Source organism: Sus scrofa, chromosome 15 (assembly GCF_054392235.1).
Source record: "Sus scrofa isolate SSC_HxYL_T2T_F1_AM1 chromosome 15, Sscrofa_HxYL_maternal_Yorkshire_Landrace_v2.0, whole genome shotgun sequence".
In the NCBI taxonomy this organism is placed as follows: domain Eukaryota; kingdom Metazoa; phylum Chordata; class Mammalia; order Artiodactyla; family Suidae; genus Sus; species Sus scrofa.
Window position 1 is genome coordinate 44,365,029 of NC_139397.1, and position 16,196 is coordinate 44,381,224.

The 16,196-nt window shown below is 55.5% G+C and overlaps 1 protein-coding gene across 9 annotated transcripts in view; it reads right to left on the reverse strand.

Annotated features, from left to right (window-relative positions):
* The window catches only part of GLI2 (GLI family zinc finger 2), a 267,098-nt gene that overhangs the window by 16,939 nt on the left and 233,963 nt on the right, over positions 1-16,196 (reverse strand). For all 9 annotated transcript variants that reach the window (XM_084998151.1, XM_084998153.1, XM_021074615.2 and 6 more), the window contains 4 exon segments: positions 8,434-8,635; positions 6,202-6,415; positions 4,794-4,916; positions 1,777-1,911 (listed from right to left, as the gene is read on the reverse strand). In XM_084998151.1, coding sequence (XP_084854277.1) covers positions 1,777-1,911; positions 4,794-4,916; positions 6,202-6,415; positions 8,434-8,635 — 674 coding nt within the window.

The window sequence follows — 16,196 nt, forward strand, 5'->3', positions numbered from 1 at the left end:
TTGGGGAGAAAAACTCAAGTGCAAAAGAAACCCGTGGTCTTTGAGAGCAAGCCTCATGATGAAAGGAAACAGGGGGTGGGTGGTTAAATGCTGATTTCAGATGGGGAAAAGCAAACTCCTTTGGGATGGTTTCTAGACATGACCGGCTTGGGGGTGTGTGCGTGTGTGTGTGTGTGTGTGTGTGTGTGTGTGTGTGTGTGTGTGTGTACTTTACCCAGTAAATGAGCTGTCAGCTTAGTGTAGGTTCATCGTCATAGACACTCACTCACCAAAGAGTGTGTGTTGGGGCTGGGGCTGGGGCTTATTCCTAACTTGAAGTTCCTTCCTGGATGGAGAAGCGGGACCCAACCAGGGCTGGCGTGGGGAGCAGGGAGCAGGAGGCAGGAAGGAACTGCCATGTGTGGAGGGCTGCCCTCTGCTAAGTGCTCATGCTGGTATCACAGTCAAATTCACCTCTGTTTATGGGAAAAAGAACTGAGGCTCACAGAGGTTCAGTGCCTTGTTCAGAACCATGTGGCCAGTGGTGATGGAGTCATGTTGGCAGCCAGGCACCTCCTACCTTGAGCCCCCGTTTCTGCTCTTTCCCTGCACAAGTCAAGTGACTCCTGATGGCTGTAGAGTGGATACTGCTGCAGAGGGTTTAGAGGCAGACCTGCAGGGCACACCTGGCCCCCGTGGCCTTCTCTGGTCTCCTGATCGATCAGTACCCAGGCATTTTTAAGCAGTCGCTTCCTTGATATAGGTGTAAATACTCATCTGCAACCATGTACACTGGGCATCTATGGTCTCCAAGAGGAGATTACCAACTCCTTCCACCATGGGAGAAACTTCTTTGAGGTTTGTTATTCTCTCGTGGGTGGTGGCTGGCTAAACTGATTATTATTATTATTATTATTTTAACAGCTGTCCCTGTGGCATATGGAAGTTTCCCTAGGCTAGAGGTAGAATTGGAGCTACAGCTGAGGCCTATGCCACAGCCACGGAAACACTGGATCAAAGCTGCATCTGTGACCTACACTGCAGCTTGTGGCAATGCCAGGTCCTAAACCCACTGAGTGAGGCCAGGGATCAACCCACATGCTCACATAGACAACGTTGGGTCCTTACCCTGCTGAGCCACAATGGGAACTCTTGGCATAACTGATCTTATTTCCCTCTTTGCATTGGCTGCCAGGAAGCTCCAGAAAAAAAAAATTTGTATGTGAACTCTAGCTCAGAGTATTTGGTTTTTAATACTAACTTTACTCCTGGCTTCATTTTATTATTCCTTTCTTTCTCATTTTCTCTTCTGCTTATTTTCTATTTATTTATTTATTTTTTAGGGTTGCACCCACCACACATGGAATTTCCCAGCCTAGGGGTCAAGTCGGAGCTACAGCTGCTGGCCTACACCACAACCACAGCAATGCAGGCAATGCAATGCAGGATCTGAGCCACACCTGCAACCTACACCTTAGTTCATGGCAACGCTGGATCCTTAACTCACTGAGCAAGGCAAGGGATCAAACCCTCATCCTCATGGATACTAATTGGATTCATTTCCACTGCACCACAATGGGAACTCCCTCCTTTGCTTATTTTTTTAAAAAATCTCTTGAACTACATATTTATTTATAAGCTCCCCTTTTAGAAATAAGTAAGGCACAGGTAAATAGTCATGCCGCCCACTTGCAAAGGGGGGACCTCCAGGAGCCCTCCCCACCCCGCCTCACAGAGGCCTCGTATGGCCAGGGCTGCACCCCTGGGTGGGGAGGCCGCAGGGGCCTGGATGCTTACATGCACCAGCTGCTCCTGGGTGTCGTATTCCTTGGTGCAGTCTTCCCAGTGGCAGTTGGTCTCATAGATGACCACCTCGGCCTCCTGCTTACAGTCGTCCCTGTCCAGGTCTTCCTTGAGGTCAGCCAGCTGCTCCTAGGGGGGCAGAGGATACCCATGGGAGCCAGGTCCGGCCACCTTGCCCCAAAGAAGGGTCACTATTAACCCTGTGAAGTCTGTGCCAAGGACCCTTGGGCTGGTCTAGGTGTGGGCACGTCCATGCACACACACACACATCTCATGCTTGTACCTACAGGCACACACACATGCTGGCTTGTCATCACCATGGTGTCCCATCCTGAATTGACATGGCAAAGGAGGACGGGGACGGGAAGGCAGTGACTTTTGCTTATCTGGTGTGGTTTCCTCTGGGAAGAGCCGGGGTGGGCCCCACAGGCTGGGGCGGGGCATTTTTATCTATAGTATGTACGGGTCTGCAAGAGAAAACCCAACGTGCCTTGGCCTTGGCCTCACACTGTCCCCGCCTCCTGGGGGCTCACAGCCCCTGGATTATCCACACCCAGGGCAGGGCTGTGGGCTGCTGAGTGCTCTGTAGAGTGAAGGCTCTGAGCATCATCCCCCAGCGCCAGTCTACCCTGGGACAGCCCCAGGGTGCAGGTGTCAGGACCCCTGACAGCTGGGCACATTGCCGTATAAGCAGTGGCTGATGGGTGCCCCCAGAACACATGGAGCTTGTGGTCACTGAGATCTGGACTCACAGATCCTGGTCATGAGGGGGCCCACATGTGCCCATTTCAAGGTCAAGGAGAGGCCCCCGAGACAGGCCTGCCACTGACCTGGGCACCGGGAATTCCCTTCAAAGGGGCCAAAGGCTTTTACTCCCAAACCAGCAACAGACTGACTGTCCCCCCGACAGAGCCTCCCTGTCCCGGCTGAGCTAACAGAGCTGGAGACAGGGGACAGGCTGGGTGGTACTGGGAGGTGGGCCCAGTGAGGACCTCCAGAGCACGTCAAGGACTCTCCTGGCTTGCTGGGCAGGCTGGGAACAAAGCCAGGCCAAAGGATGACATCAGAACGACTCACTTTACTTTCAGACTATTTCCCAAATGGCAGGAATGTTCTTTCAAAAGAGTCTCTGGGAAAAACATTTCTAGCTTGGGCTAACAGGGCACAGGCCACCTCTCTCCTCCATCAGGAGCCCCGGACCCCACAGGCTCCAGGGCCTCAGTGAGGCGGAGGCCGAAGCCTCTCAACAGCCTCCCCCTGAAGCAGAGTCCATTACTAGGAGGAAGACACCAGCCTTTTGCAGGTCCAGTGAACCCTGACCACTGTCCACTTGAACTGCAAAGGGCTGCCCCAGTGGCCGCGTTCTGGTTCTGGCTTCCCAGAGCGCCTTACAGTTAATGCGTGCGTTCTGGAAAGTAAAATGAAGACATTGTCCAATCAGTCCCTGGACAGCAGTGGGTCCACATTAAAACAGGGGGCAGAAACATTTTGTCCCAAATCTTTAGTGATGGAAGGGCTGGGCCCTCCCAACACCCTCTGCTCTTTCAGAAAAACTGGAAAGAGACTTAATATTCCACAAGCTGCTTATTTCAGAGAAGACGTGAAGAAGCTTCCAGGTCAACATGTGAGCAGGGGACAGCGCAGGGGCAGTAGGTGTGCCTAGGTTCAGATGGAGCCAGGCAGCATCCGTGCCCACCAGGTGAGGGCTGAAGCCTAGAAGGGATTCGCTACGTTGCATTTCCTGACAAGAGAAAGCCAGCCCATCCACCTTGCAAATGAGTCAGGTCCCCTGAATCAGGGCACGGAGTGACATGGTGACAACCTCCACCTGATAAATAGCTTTCCTCCAGTGGACACGGGGGAGGAGCCAAGCCTGGAGGAAAGGAGGGCTCTGGGAGAGCCCCTGGGCTTCGGGGGCGGAGTCCCAAAGAGGCGGGGCTCCGAGGTGCTCAACCCCTCCCCGCTGCTGCTGCTGCTGCTGCTGCTGCTGCTGCGTGCTCATCTCTCTGGTTGTGCACCACCCTCATCCATTTCCACAGCCTGCTGCGTGGAAACCATGCATCATGCGGGGATGCTTTGGCGTCAGCGAGGGGGGAGAAATTTGTCACCAACCATCTCTGTTTGCCTGACAACAGAACCCAGTCTTTCATAAAAATTAAGTGCCCAGGGCAGGCCTGATGGTTTACAGGTTTGATAAAGGATGGTCTGGCAGAGGTAGGGGAGATGGGGACAAGAGGTCCCAGGACCCTTGGTGTTGTAGCTGCTGACTCTAGTAATGGGTGGCGACCTGGCCACCCTGAGAGGCCTTCCCCCCATGACATTGGGCACTGGGGCCGTGTGTACCTGCCAACTTGAACTGTTGGAATAAGTGGCAGATAACTCCAAAGAGACTTGGCCGAGGCTCTCAGCCCTGGGCCAGGCTCGTTCTGAGCCATGGGCAGCTCTGTTCCTCTGGTCCCCCTTCCCTCTCCTACTCGGTGATACTGGCTCCTTCAAACGCCAATTGGGTCCTTAGAAAATATTCTCTCCCAGTCACAGCCCAGCAGGCCAAACCAGGCACTGCTCCCAAAGTGCCACCTCTCCATAGTGCAGGAGACAGAGGAAGTGACCCAGAAACTGGGGGAGGGACGGGGCCCCTGGGCAGATGTGAGTCCTACCGTCCGGGGGCGGGGGGCATGATGGGGACAGGCTTCCAGGGAGGCAGACAAAGTGGAGAGGGGCCCGAGCCATTCAGGGGATGTGAGCAGGTGTTTGCCTGGGGCTTACGCTGCGTGAGGGCCAGGTGGGGGGAGAGCCGTAGTCCTGACAGACCTTCCTGCCTTCTTTTGCTCGGCAGTGGTTGAGGAGCATGTGCGCTCCATCATTCTCTCACGCCATCATTCGCTCATTCACACACGCAGGCTGTCATCCATCCGCCAACAAGGTCAAGGCCCCTAGGCAGCTGACCCAGGAGTCGCGGCCGGGCCCCAGTCCCAGCCGGAGAGCCGCGGTGGGGAGAGCTGACAAGTTACCTGTGTCAGAGTCAGTGGGGAGGCTGGCCGCAGGCCCTCAGCCTCTGTCTTGACCTTGCTGCGCTTGTGAATGACCATGGGGTTGATGGTGCTGCTCACGGCTGACTCGCTGCTCTGCTTGTTCTGGGAGAAAGGAGCATGGGGGGGAGTCATCACATGGGGGCAGACAGGGACACCCCAAATTGGGACTTTACCTCTGGGACTCTTCCCACATAGACCGTCTGGGCCAACGCTTGTGCTGCAGTTTCAGAAAATGAGTCCCCTTGCTTGGTCCTCTGGCCAGGGGCATGGCCAGGAGAGAGCCCGGAGCTCTGCTGATCAGCGTCTCCCTCTCACAGGAGCAGCCCCCACTTCCATGGAGATGAAGTGGGACCCTCTCTTAGAGAAATACTGGGGCCCCTCACTCCTGACTCAGTGGTCTCAACCTCAGCCCTCCAGGGCAGGGCTGGCTCTGGGTCTAAGGATAACAGGGCCTGGTCAGCCCAGGGAGCAGGACAGAAAAGCTTGGTTCCTTAGGACATGTGGGGGTGGAGGCACAGCAGGTGGTGTGACAAAAGCCGACAGCCACCCCCTAGGGGGAGGTGCTAGGTGGCCGCCTGCAGCCCTGGGGAGAACATTCTGGAAGAGGGGCCGCTTCTAGACTGTGTGGCCTCTGGGCTTCCACTGCAGCACATGGTTTTCACACCGAGGCTCTGCCCTGCCTGGGTAGGTGGCCTGGGTAGCCACTTCACCTCAAGAACTGTCATCCTGGTAGATCTGGGCTCTGAACACAAAGCTCATGTCTACACACAGCGGCCCCAATATGGGGCAGACCTGACAGCAAATGCATTAGCTCCAGCTGAAAGATCTTTCTGCCAAGTTAGGTTCAAAAGTGATCTGATTCTGAGGCCTGTGCCCTTTCTACTATCTGATACCTTCTCTGTGACTCCAATTCCACGTCCTCATCTACAAAACTGCTAATGGATGTGAGGGTGTGCCAGGCACTGTATGAGTGGGGTCCAGGCATGTCAAAGGCCCAGTGGAGAGGTCAAATAAGATGGCCTGAAATGCAGGCTCTAAAACTAAACTGCACGATATCCATTATTATCCGTCTCATCCATTCCCATTTAACACGCTGTATATGAAGTCCCTATACCATGTCTGACTCCGGATTCTAGGGTTTTTTCCACCTACTCTTGGCGGCCAAAGAACAGAGGTTGGGCGTTTGCCCAGGGTGAGCGAGGGTAAGTTCCGACTCAGCCCAGGTGTCCTGACCTGGCATCCAGCCTGAGGCCCCTTTGGTCACGTGGCTTCTGCCCAGAAGCATCCCATCAGCCAGACGCGCACCCATGGTCCTCCCACAAGATTCCGTGGCTGCAATCGGCCTTTGCTGGGTCCAGGCAAGTCCCTGCTCCCTGAACCCACTTACCTGGTTGGCGTCGCTCAGACAGTTGCTGCTGCTGCTGAGCTGGGTGGGTGTGGCATTGATGGAGGCCACGGCCAAGGGCTGCTGGGCCAGGAAGGTGGGTGAGGGCTGGATCAAGGGTGGTGTGTGTCCGAAGGCCGAGCCCAGGCCCCTCTGCTGACTCAGGATCTGCTGGTAGGCCACGGGGTTGATGGGGTGCGGGAAGGTGAAGGCCGGGCTGCAGAGAAGAGCAGACAAGGTCATGGAGTGGGGGTGGGGCAGGGCTCGGTGAGGCTAACACTTTTGGGGCAGACAGGACTCTGCCCAGGGATCAGGATGGGCATGTTGCTCACCTCAGCGTCACCATGGCTTTACCTCACTCAAGCACCAGCTGTGGCTCTCCGCTGCCTGCCGTCTCAGGCCTTGCCCCAGGATGCAGCCTTCGTCCCTGGTAGGTCGGTCCCCAGGACATGCCAGGCTTGACCTCACCCCTATTCCCTGGCTCTTACTGATCTGACATGTGAGATGCACCCCTGATGCTCCCTGACCATTTGAACCCCTTTTGTCCCCCCCCCCTTTTTTTTTTAGGGCCACGCTGTGGCATGTGGAGGTTCCCAGGCTAGGGGCTGAATTGGAGCTGCAGCTGCCAGCCTACGCCACAGCCACAGCAGTGCCAAACCTGCGCCTCAGCTCACAGGAACGCTGGATCCTTAACCCACTGAGGGAGGCCAGGTTTTGAACCCTCATCCTGATGGATACTAGCTGGGTTCTTAGCCCACGGAGTTATAGTGGTAACTCCTGAAGGCAGTTCTAATGCCTCCACATCCAGGAAGTGTGTCCAGAGCCCTCCAGCTCACACTGTCCTCTGTCTTCTTTAACTCCTACTGCACTTCTAAGCTCTGTCATGCCACCCGCATATGAGCCACTCTTTCCAGAACAGGGAAGTGAGAGAGAAACGGTCCCCTCTGAGGCTAAATCACAGAAGATGCGCTGGTTTCCTCCTTGCTCTCTTGGACCACTCCCTCTGGGGTTGGGGGGAGGGGGAGCCAGTGGCCATGTTGTGAGGATGCTCAAGCAGCCGTGTGGACACGCTTCTGTGAGGAGCTGTGAGGGTGAGTCATCCCTGGAAGCTGATGCCCAGACCCATCAAGTCTTCAGATGACCACAGCCTCACCCGAAGCTAAGCCAGTCCCATTCTTGACCCTCGAAACTGTGTGAGATATTTTTATTTTTGTCTTTTTTTTAGGGCCACACCCACGGCATATGGAGGGTCCCAGGCTAGGGGTTTAATCGGAACTATTGCTGCCGGCCTATGCCAGAGCCACAGCAACACGGGATCCTTAACCCGCAACCTCATGGTTCCTAGTCGGATTCGTTTCTGCTGCGCCACGACGGGAACGCCTTGAAACTGTGTGAGATGATACACGCAGATTGCTGTTTGAAACCGCTAACTAAGTCTTGGAGGAATTTGTCATGCAGCAAAAGATAACTGCTGTAATTGTTATTACTTCTTATCTCTGGGCCTTTGTGCAGAGCTCTCTGGACATTCCTAACGGCCACCCCAGCCTCCTTCAGGAAAGCCAGGAGAAGGGCATGAGTTTTAATCAAGTTGGTTGGGGTCTGAGTCCTTTCAACAGTCAAGGGCTGCAGTGGGCGACAGGGTGGGCAGGATTGATGAAGTTCGGGTGCACTGCGCCTGTGACCTTGGTGGGAGGGCTCTGCCCTTCCAGAGATAGGCAGGTCACCTCAGTGTCACATCTTGAAAGGCCCCAATGCTGGCCAGTGACACCTCCTAAAATACTAGGAAGGGGAATTCCCTGGTTGGGACTTGGTGCTTTCATGGCTGCAGTCTGGGGTTCAATGCCTGGTCTGGGACCTGAGATCCCACATCAAGCTGTTGCATGCCACAGTCAAAAAAAAAAAAAAAAAAAAAAAAGAGAGAGAGAGAGAGAGAGAAGCACTAGGAAAGATGCCTTTGACTTCATGGTGGAATCTTCCATGACAGGCCGGGAGGGTTACTCACCACATCAGAAATCATTTGGTGGCTAAATAAGAAGCCCATGAAGATGTAATGCAATGTGGGTGCGTGTTAATGTCATCACTATGGGTTTTGAATTCACAAAAACAGTCGCAAGTAGGCTGACTCCCAAATGCAACAAGTCCTGCCTTTCTCCTCGGGGTGCCAGCTTGGACCCTCCCCACCTGGCCCCGGCCCAGCCCCCATTCCCGGGTCCCCAGCTCATAGGCTGGGCTCACCTGAGGGCCCCGGCCGACAGATGGCCATAGGAGCCACTGGCGGCTGAGCTGCTGCGCGAATTGTTGATGTAGGCCACCAGGGAGTTTGGCGAGGTTCGGATCATGCGCTGCAGGTCCAGGCTGGCATCGGAGAGCGGGGAGATGGACAGCGCCCTCTTGCGGCTCAGGCGGGGTGTCACCCGGGGGCTGGAGAAACGCGACACTGCAGGACAGCCAAGCCAAGCATGGTCAGCAAGACCATGCTCGCAGTGGGGACGGGAGACTGGAGGTGGGGACAGGAAGAGCCTGTGACGACAGTCCGATGGGGGCTGTGGCTTTGCCACTGTCCAGTCGGGGGCTTTGGGGCATGAGCCACTCTCAGCCTCAGTTTGTTCACCTATACAATGGATCTGGTCCACATTTGGTGAGGATTTGTGTTTGCGCCTTTCCTGTTAAGCATGCAGAGGTCAGGACCGGGTCAAGCGATGTTTAAGGCCAAATCACAGAGCGCATGTGATCTGCTTGGTGGCCTCTCACAAAGGGGACCCGCCTGTGAACCTACATCAGGCTAAGAAGCAGGGAAAGGCCAGTGCCCAGAAGCCCCTCTACCCCTTCCAAACCCACCCCAGGGGCAGCCCCCACTCTCCTGGCTTCTCACACTTGGCTCAGAGTTGCCTGTTTTGAGTATTTGCCTATTAGGTAAATGAAATCATCCACTGTCTTTCTTATCCAGCATCTGTCACCCAACCTTAATAGCTTGTGAGATTTCTCTGTGCTGCTATGTGGCAGTCACTGACTCCTTTTTTATTGCTGGGGGCGGCAGGGGGGGGGACACTGGCTCTCTCTGCCTCACAGAGGGGCCTGGGAGTGTAGCTGGCACCTGGCCAGCAGCTGATGTGCTCTGACCACGTCACCACCTTTCTCTGGTGGCAGGAAGGATCCCAGGGTATAGGCCTGGGGACACAAGGTCACCCAACATTCTGCTTGCCAGGACCCGAAGGAGCAGCCCACTCCTCAGCTGGTGCCTAGGCTGTGCTGCAGATGCAACACCTCCCTCTGCCGCACCCCTTTCCTCTTGCACAGCCACCCTGGGACACAATCCGATGTACCCTGGCCCGTCAGCAGCGAGAGATGGCTTGTGTCTCCTTGGTGTGGTATTTTGGCTAAGTGCCTGCTTCTGAATTCTGGAGCAATGCATAACCCAGTGACAGCCACTGTTTAGCAACAGTTAGACCCACTGTTGCAATTAACAGCAACCATTATCCTCCGAGATGCAAGGCCAGCTATGTGGATAAGAAAACAAGGCTTAGAAGCCCTTTGCATTTGCTCAAAAGCAGGATTCAAACCCAGGTCCGAAGGAGACCTGATGTATGGCTTTTCTAGGCACTCAGTGTCTGCCTTCAGAGAGGTGGGGAGAGCCAGGGCCAAGAAGATGGTCTCTGCACTTTAGTGAACTTCCTGACAGCTGGCTGCTTACACGCCTCTGCATCTGAAGGGCAGCCCCAGTGCAGCCCACACAGTCCCACACTCCCCGCCTCTTGCAGGGTTGGGCTCGGTGTGCACCCACCACCCATGCAGCGGCAGAGCGGGGAAGCCGGGAGTTGCCTGATGCCTCCCCCCGGCCCCACCTCACTCCACAAGCAAATCTGCAACTAAAGCCCTCTACACACCCTTTTTCTCTCACCCTCCACCAGCCTAGCCCAGCCTATCACCTGCCCAGGGTACCCCAGGGCTCTTGGCTAACCTGTTCCCTCTACATTCCTCACCAAGGCCAAATCAGATCACACCTTGTGTCTGGCCACCCCAAACCTTCCCAAAGCTCCCACTGCCACTAGGAAAAAGGCACATGTCCTCAGTGTGGCTTACATGGTGGCCCTGTGGGTGTCCCTGCTTGCCTCTCCAGCTTCCTTCTGCCTCTTGCACAGGGCCTTTGCACATACCACTTCTTCTGTCTGCAATGCCCTGACCTCAGCTGGGGTATCCCCTTCCCTGGGAAACCATGGCTGACCTCCTGGAGCTGGAGCTCTCAGAGCACCACGAACCCCTCTCTCCAAACAGGTGCAGCCCTGTTGAGTTCGCATCCGCCAGTGGGTTGGCTGGTTGCTTCTGTTTCTCCCACTTCCACGATACAGGATGCAGGACCTCCCATCCCCATTATCCCCCAATACTGGGATCTGGCTGGCCCCGTGGTGGAGAGGCTAAATGAGGGCACATGGTATAGACACGGTGTGTCCAGGGAAAGCAGACACTCAGCCGTTCAAAGTTAGTATTTACTGACTGCTCTGCACGTGCTTGGGACTGATCCTCATTTTACAAAGGACAAAACAAGGAGCTTGCCCAAGGCCACACAGCCAGGGAAAGTAAAGAAGGACTAGAAAGCAGGAAGATGGACACCAAACAGCTGCCGCACTGCCTCTGCTCAGGTGGGGACAACAGGTATGGGGGAGGGCTCTCCTGGGTGCAGGGCCTGGGGTGGACACACGGATGGACACACACACACACACACACACACACACACACACACTCCATGCTGGGGGCACACAGGCAGCCTAACGCTTAGCGGCTGCCCTGGGGCAGGTTGCTTAGCCTCCCGAGGCTCTCTTTGCCCACCTGTACAATGAGGGCATTGGGGCTTGGTTTGCAGGGCTGCCCTGAGGATACAGGGACAGCACCATGGACAGTGCCTCAAACCCAACTGCTCTTCCAAAATGAAGCTGTGAATCAGAGGACGGTCTGATGAGGAGGATGGGCTTAGAGTCAATAATGGAGTAAAGGGCAGCAAATCTGGAGATGATGACTGGGCCACCCAGGAAGACATCTGTCACTAAACACTCATCCGTCCATTCGGGCGCCCTCTAAGCTTAACTCTTACTGAGTCCACTCCTTGTCCCACCCTCGCTTTGAAGGGAACTCTATGTAAGATGTCAAAGTCGATCTTCCAAAAGACTCCTATGGCTTACAGACTGAATGGCAAAGGCGGGGTGGGGGTAAGATCTCACTTTGCACCAAGCAGGAAATGCACACATCTTTGCAATACGTTAAAAAAAAAAAAAAAAAAAAAGATTTCGCTACTGAGACTCAGATTCCCACCCTCTCGTACACCCCTAACAAGACGAAACAGGCCAGATCTGACAGTGATATTCATCTCTGTTACTCCCGCCCCTCAAGGGAAATATGTTTATTAATGTGCCTCTTCCCTTGATAAATTACTAAATAGAAAGAAAAGCCTGGCACTCATTTCCCGCGGCTTCCCCTGTGATTTATGACTGGGGTTGGCGGAGTCGCCGCGTCCATTCATCTGTGGATGCGCTTGTTCTGCCAGTCGACAGAAGCTGGGTGACCAGCCAGCCACCTGCCCTTACCTGGCCAAAAGCCAGATGTGACCCATTCCCGTCACCACCTGCACCTGGACCCTGTTTCCTCCACTAATTGTTTCTTTTTCTCATTCCCGTGTTTGTTCGCATGTCCACTGGACCCTCGTGCGGTTCTGACAGTTTGCCAGGCACGGGGCTGCGGGACACGTGGGGGCTGTGACCAAGGATGCTCAGCATCCAGGTGAGAGATGATGATGGTATCCACAGCCCCAGGCAGGATTCTCTAGGTACCACCTAAGTGGGGTGACCCTAGGTCATTCTAGAGCGTGGAGGAGGATGTTGCTTTCCCTGGGGCAGCTGGGAAGGAAGATCAGGAGGTGAGAAAATCGGCCCAGGACCCAGGCAGACACAGGTTCTGACTCTGCCTCACGGCACTGAGCTGGGCAGCTTTGGGCAAGTTCCTGGACCTTCTGGGGTGTTTCCTCACCTAGAAGGTGAGCCAACAGCACCCAGCTCAGGGTTGCTATGGACGACTGACCAGCATAGCATCCACAGCTCTGAGTGGGCCTCCTGGGGACCAGATACCTGGGCTAAAAGCAGTAGGAGGGATGCAGGGAACCCAGTTCCACAGGACCAGGGCAGGCAGGCACTATCCTGGCACAACACCCAGTGGGGGATGCCTTAGTGCCAGATGCTATCCTCAGCCAGGGGCTGGGATGGGTCTTTCCTGGGGACAACAGGACACAGCCTTGTGGCAAAGCATGTGAACCCTGAGTCCCCACTGGTTAGGAAGCATTGCTGCATGGCCCAGCCCCTCACCCAGATAGTTTCTGGACTCATGGAGGGGATGCTCTAAGGAAATCTAGCCCGAAGGCCTTAACCTGCCCTATACTTTGCTGTTCAAAGCCCCCTCACTCGTCCCCCTTGTGGCGGGGGCGGGGAGGGGGGGCGGTGGATAGAAAGCATGAAGGCTTTAGAGCCTAGAGGTGTGGGGTTGAGGCCCGCCAACACACTGTCTAGGTCTGCGATGGAGACAAAGCAACTTAGGGCTCTGGGCCTGAGGTTCCTCACCTGTAAAGTGACTTTGTAATGCTTGTCTTGTGAGACAGTTTGTGCAGGTCTACCAGCTGACCTGACACACCACTTAGCCCGACCTGCCCCCAGCACCCTGCTTCCATCGCCCCCACCCCATCGGCAGGCCGGGCGCAGACGCCCCGCCCAAATGGGGCCTCTGGCCATCCCTCTACCCGTCGCCCTCCCCCTCCATGGTGTGATCAATGTAATTGGTTTCTGAAACCCCCCTGGACCTGCAGGCAGCATAAAGAACGGGCGTCAGAACGGAGGTGACATCCGAGTCAAATTAGTGTCAATATGACAATAAAATATACAGCTCGGAGGAAATATGGGCTGTAAACAGACAACATTTCAATCGGAAACACTTCAATCTTCTCAATGTGATGAGAGTGGGCGGGGGTGGGTTGCGGCTGCTGCCGGTCGGCGGTTAAATCACCAATATTCAACAGCATCTCGCAGGAAAATTCCTTTTTAGGGCTCTGGTGACAACCAGTGAATTCCCTGCTCTCTGGAGAACCACTAGGCAGAATGATAACCTTGGGTTCCCTGACGGGTTATCTATTACCTCCCAAAGCCGCATCACTCCTCACTCTTCCGGCGGTAAATCAGCCTCCTTTAGAACAAGGGGCAATGGGCCTTCATCAACCATCTGGAGGCCACGGGGCTCCCGCAGAGGCAGGGTGGGCTTTCCCGGGAGGAGCCCTGTTCCTGCCCACCACCCAGCGCCACGCTGGGAAGGGATGGGGGGCCTGGTTTTTCAATCCCACAAAAACCCACCAGAGGCCCCGTCCCCTCCAGCCTCGCCTCTGAGGCCGTGGCGCTCTCCCAGCGGTTGATTTACACGCCCCCCAAGATGGACCATTCTAGGCTTGATGGAGACAGAGGTGGGACATCCTCCTCAGAAAGCATCAGGCTTCTCATTTCAGAAATAAAATATCAAGGTCTATGTAAGATCCATTCCTCTCACCCCCTAAAGGTGAGTCTGTTAAAAAGATAACAGTACACAAATAATCCTGTAGGTGGCACTTGGTTCAGGTCCAAACAGGGCCACTGATGTGCTGGCGAGTGGGCTGGGGACATGGCTCTGCCTGATGTGAACCTGGGTGGCCTTCCTGACACCCTCTCCCCAGGGCGCCTCTCAGCCCAGCAGACCTGGTCCCCACGCCCCCGCTCGAAACTTAGCGCCTCTGGCAAGTTCTCTGCCCCATGGTTCTGCCCCTTCTTGGAGCGTGGAGGGGGGGGTGCTGAGGAAGGGGGTGTGGCGGGGGCTTCAGGATTGGTATGTGTCCTGCCAACAAGCCTCCACAGAGCAGCCCCCTGGATGGTAAGCACCATTAGGGCAGGGCTTGGCTGTGTCCCCGGCACCTAGCACATAGGAGGTGCTCAGTAAGTATCTGCAGAGTGAACAAGGAGAGGCAGTGTGTGTGGTGGGGGGTGTGGTGTGTGAAGTGGGGTGTGTGTGTGGTGGGGGGTATGGTGGGGTGTGTATTATATGTGTATGTGGTGTGTGTGTGGGAGAGGGAGGGGATAAGGTGGGGATGTGTGGTTTGTGTGTATATGGTGTATATGTATGTGTGTGTGTGTGTCTGTGGTATATGCATGTTGGGGGGGAAAGGATAAAGTGGGAATGTGAGGTTTGCACATGCGCGTGCACATGTGTGTGTGTGTGTGTGTGTGTGTGTGTGTGGGTAGTGTGGCCGAGGGTATGCTGTGTATGTGTGGTATGTGTATGTGGTATGTGGGGTGTGTGTGTGGGGGGGGTATGGTGTGCTGTGTAGTGTGTGTGTTGTTGGGAGTGTGGTGTGTATGTATATGGTGGGTGTGTGTGTGAAAGAGAGAGAGACAAACACACACACAGCCTCCTCAGCCCCCTACAAGCTCTCAAGGCCCTGCATCCGCAGAGATTACGCATCACTGTCATGTTTCAGGCAGCTTTGTCCCAGGCACACATCTGTCCTCAGGGGGCCCCAGGGTCCTTTCACAGTTGGTTCCCTGACCACACTGCCTGGGCCCCAGGCCTGCACAATTTTCTCGAGTCTGAGCAAAAAGAAACTTGGCTGGATGATCCACTCACACTCTCACAGGGTGGACAGATGCTTCCTGGGGGCATCCCTCCCCAGGCCCATGTGCCTGGGACTAGCTGAGAACACGGGGGCTAGTGTGGCTGGTGGGGCTGGTGGGCTTTCCCAGCTCCTATGTCCACAAGAAGGGAGGGGCTGGGGACCCAGCGGCAGGACTGGGCTTGGCCAAGCAGAGGCCCGGGCCACGAGCACTGGAGCTTCTCAGGGGCCACGTGGGCACTGGAGCTGCACAGAAATGCCAAAAACTTTAAAGTATGGAAGCAAAAGTGCTGGTTTAAACTGAATTTGGAAAAGACTATTGAGTAATGACAAATACAGGACATACGCTTCCTTGGATCATAACTGATGAGGCTAAAGGAAAAGAAATTGTCCTTTCTGAAACCCACTAGGGTTCTGAAACATCCCCACCCCCGCCTCAGCCTGGGAGACCGTGTTTCTGTTCAGGCCAAGGCTGGATAAGTGAGGCTGTCCCTGTGCCCTGAGGTCCACTGCACTCTCAAGACAGAGATGGAGAGAGGATGGGGTGGGTGTGCCAAGTTCACCGGCAGCCACAGCTCCCACACCCACTGGTGAGCTCACCTCCTCCTGCCTCGTCTCAGATGCTCAGCCCCCAGATGCAGCGGACAGCTGAGCCTCGAGAACAAAGCTGTTCCCAGCCCCCTTCCAGGTTCCCTGTGAGATGCTGGCCCTGCAAGGTAATTCCTCTCTGATTTGTTTGCATCTTTCTGACCCAGGTTCTTTTGTGACTGCCCCTCCCCCCACACAAACACAGAACACTGAGGCTGGCTCCTAGGCAGCCCTGTCCCCAGACCAGAAGCACCAGCCAGTTAAGGTGGGCAGCTGGGGGTCCTGCAGGTGGGTGGCGGGAGGTGCAGGGCTGGAGGGGAGCTGATGCGGCTAGGCTGCGGCTGGCTGGGAGGTGCCAGCTGGCTTGAGTGCTGGGACCTGGTTCAAGTGGAGGTGCATGGGGAGTGTGTGGGTGCCTGCAGACTGGCCAAGGTCCTGGTGCAGTGTGAGAGTGGGAAGGCAGGCTGGAGGGAAGGCCACATGGTCAAGTCTGGGTCTTACCCAGAGGGTGATGAGTAAAACATTAAAGAGAGCTGAGCTGAGCGTAAAGAGCAGGAGGGGGTAAATGATCCACATGAGACGTGATAAGCTGGAGGGAGCCTGAGCTGAGAGGCAGTGCTGGGAGGATAGCATGGGACAGATGGCCAGGAGCGTTAACAAGGCGGACTTGGCAGGCTTAGGGTGGGCTGGATGGGATGGATCTGATGGAGTGGACCTGATGGGGTGGGGTGGATGGGGTGAATCCGAT